Source organism: Protobothrops mucrosquamatus, unplaced genomic scaffold (genome assembly GCF_001527695.2).
Source record: "Protobothrops mucrosquamatus isolate PMUCROS unplaced genomic scaffold, P.Mucros_1.0 scaffold5, whole genome shotgun sequence".
Taxonomy (NCBI): Eukaryota; Metazoa; Chordata; class Lepidosauria; order Squamata; family Viperidae; genus Protobothrops; species Protobothrops mucrosquamatus.
This window is the reverse complement of record NW_015386392.1, coordinates 3,652,606-3,654,686: the sequence shown is the minus strand read 5'-3', so window position 1 is coordinate 3,654,686 and position 2,081 is coordinate 3,652,606. Positions and strand designations below refer to the sequence as shown.

The 2,081-nt window shown below is 45.9% G+C and overlaps 1 protein-coding gene across 1 annotated transcript in view; it reads left to right on the top strand.

Moving 5' to 3' along the window:
- Positions 1-1,618, top strand: part of LOC107303320 (sodium channel protein type 5 subunit alpha) — a 315,483-nt gene extending 313,865 nt beyond the window's left edge. Inside the window, exon 27 of the mRNA XM_015832541.1 lies at positions 393-1,618. Coding sequence (XP_015688027.1) covers positions 393-1,618 — 1,226 coding nt within the window. The remainder of the gene's footprint in view (positions 1-392) is intronic.
- The last annotated feature ends 463 nt before the right edge of the window (positions 1,619-2,081 follow it).

The following is a 2,081-nucleotide window of genomic DNA, read 5'->3' as shown; positions in this document are numbered from 1 at the left end:
ACCTAGGGAGGATTTTATATGGGGTTTATTTTTTAGCAATTTGACAGAGACACAACTTTAAAATTTGATTTAATTCGGTTTTATCGGGGGGGGAATGTATTTATGTTTTGTTTTAAATATGTTGTGCGCCGCCCTGAGTCCCGTCGGGAGAAGGGCGGCATATAAATTAAATTAAATAAATAAATAAATAAATAAATAAATAAATAAAATGGGAAGGACAGGATGACATCCGTGGCAATCCCTATTTGCGTGCTCAGCCGAGCTTTGTCAAGGGTAATTTATGAAAGAGTTTATTGTTCCGATTAGTTAACTTGAGCACTTGTACATCTCTGCAGCCGCTGTTCTTCTAGCGCACTAATCAGAAATGTTTTCCCTCTCTCTTTTTCCCCAAGGCTCAGTCCTGTCTGACATCATCCAGAAGTACTTCTTTTCCCCTACGTTGTTCCGAGTCATCCGCTTGGCTCGGATAGGTCGGATCTTGAGACTTATCAGAGGTGCCAAAGGAATCCGAACGCTTCTGTTTGCCTTAATGATGTCCCTCCCTGCTTTATTCAACATCGGGCTCCTTCTGTTCCTGGTCATGTTTATTTATGCCATCTTTGGCATGGCCAACTTTGCCTATGTTAAGAAAGAACACGGGATCGATGACATGTTCAACTTCGAGACATTTGCCAACAGCATGCTTTGCCTGTTCCAGATCACCACGTCGGCTGGCTGGGATGGTCTTCTCAACCCCATTTTGAACACGGGGCCCCCCTATTGTGACCCCAGTCACGTTAACTCCAATGGGTCCAAGGGGAACTGTGGTAGTCCTGCGGTGGGAATCCTGTTCTTCGTTACCTACATTATCATCTCTTTCCTCATTGTGGTCAACATGTACATAGCTATTATTTTAGAGAATTTCAGCGTCGCCACTGAAGAGAGCACGGAGCCGCTAAGCGAGGATGACTTTGATATGTTTTACGAAACTTGGGAGAAGTTTGACCCCGAAGCTACGCAGTTCATTACCTACATTGCCCTTTCCAGTTTTGCGGATGCTCTGCCAGAACCTTTGCGCATCGCGAAACCCAACCAGGTTAAGCTCATAGCCATGGACCTTCCCATGGTGAGTGGGGACAGGATCCACTGCTTAGATATTTTGTTTGCTTTCACCAAAAGAGTTCTGGGAGAAACTGGAGAGATGGATGCCCTTAAAATACAGATGGAGGAGAAATTCATGGCCGCCAACCCATCGAAGGCTTCTTACGAGCCTATCACCACCACGCTGAGGCGGAAGCAGGAGGAGGTGTCTGCGACCATCATCCAGAGAGCTTTCAGAAGTCACCTTTTCCAACGTTCCCTCAAGCAAGCATCTTTCTTGTACCGCCAGAAAAACTGCCCCCTAGGAGACGTGGCCCCAGAGAAGGAAGGCCTCATTGCTTGCATGATGGATGAAAACTACGGGAAGCCTATCGACAAATCCGAAACTCTTTCCTCCACTTCCTTCCCCCCGTCCTACGACAGTGTCACCCGGGGCACCAGCGAGAATTTCCAGCTAAGGTTGACGGACTCCAGTGGATGCGACGAACCGCTAGACGACCCGTTGTCAGCTGACCGAGATAAAGAGTCAATTGTTTAAACGTGTTTCTCCCGTTTAAAACACTTTACCATATTGTTTACAGAATGTAATGCTGTCACTACACAACCGTTGAAGCAGCCTTGTTAAACATTAGTTGCGAAGGCAGCAGGAATGCAGGTAAACCCTGAAGGAAGGGTGCGTCACTGTGTTACAGGGGCCTAACCTCTCACCCTGCTCTTTTCCACTTTTGCTCAATGTTTATATTTATATATGCACAAGGAAGGCAGAAGGGGAACCAGCACAAGGTCACAGCCAAAGTGTGATTATCCCAGACGCTAAACTGTAAGACAGGAAATATTTATACCCATACTGTACACAGATAAACTTGAGCGCGCGTACTTTCATTTTAAGGTCTTACTTATATTTAGTGCATTTATTTATGGCAATGCACGACCTTGCATCCTATAATAAGAGGAGTGGGATGGAGAAGAAGACCAGCAATCAGGTAGCTGCTCCAGCAATG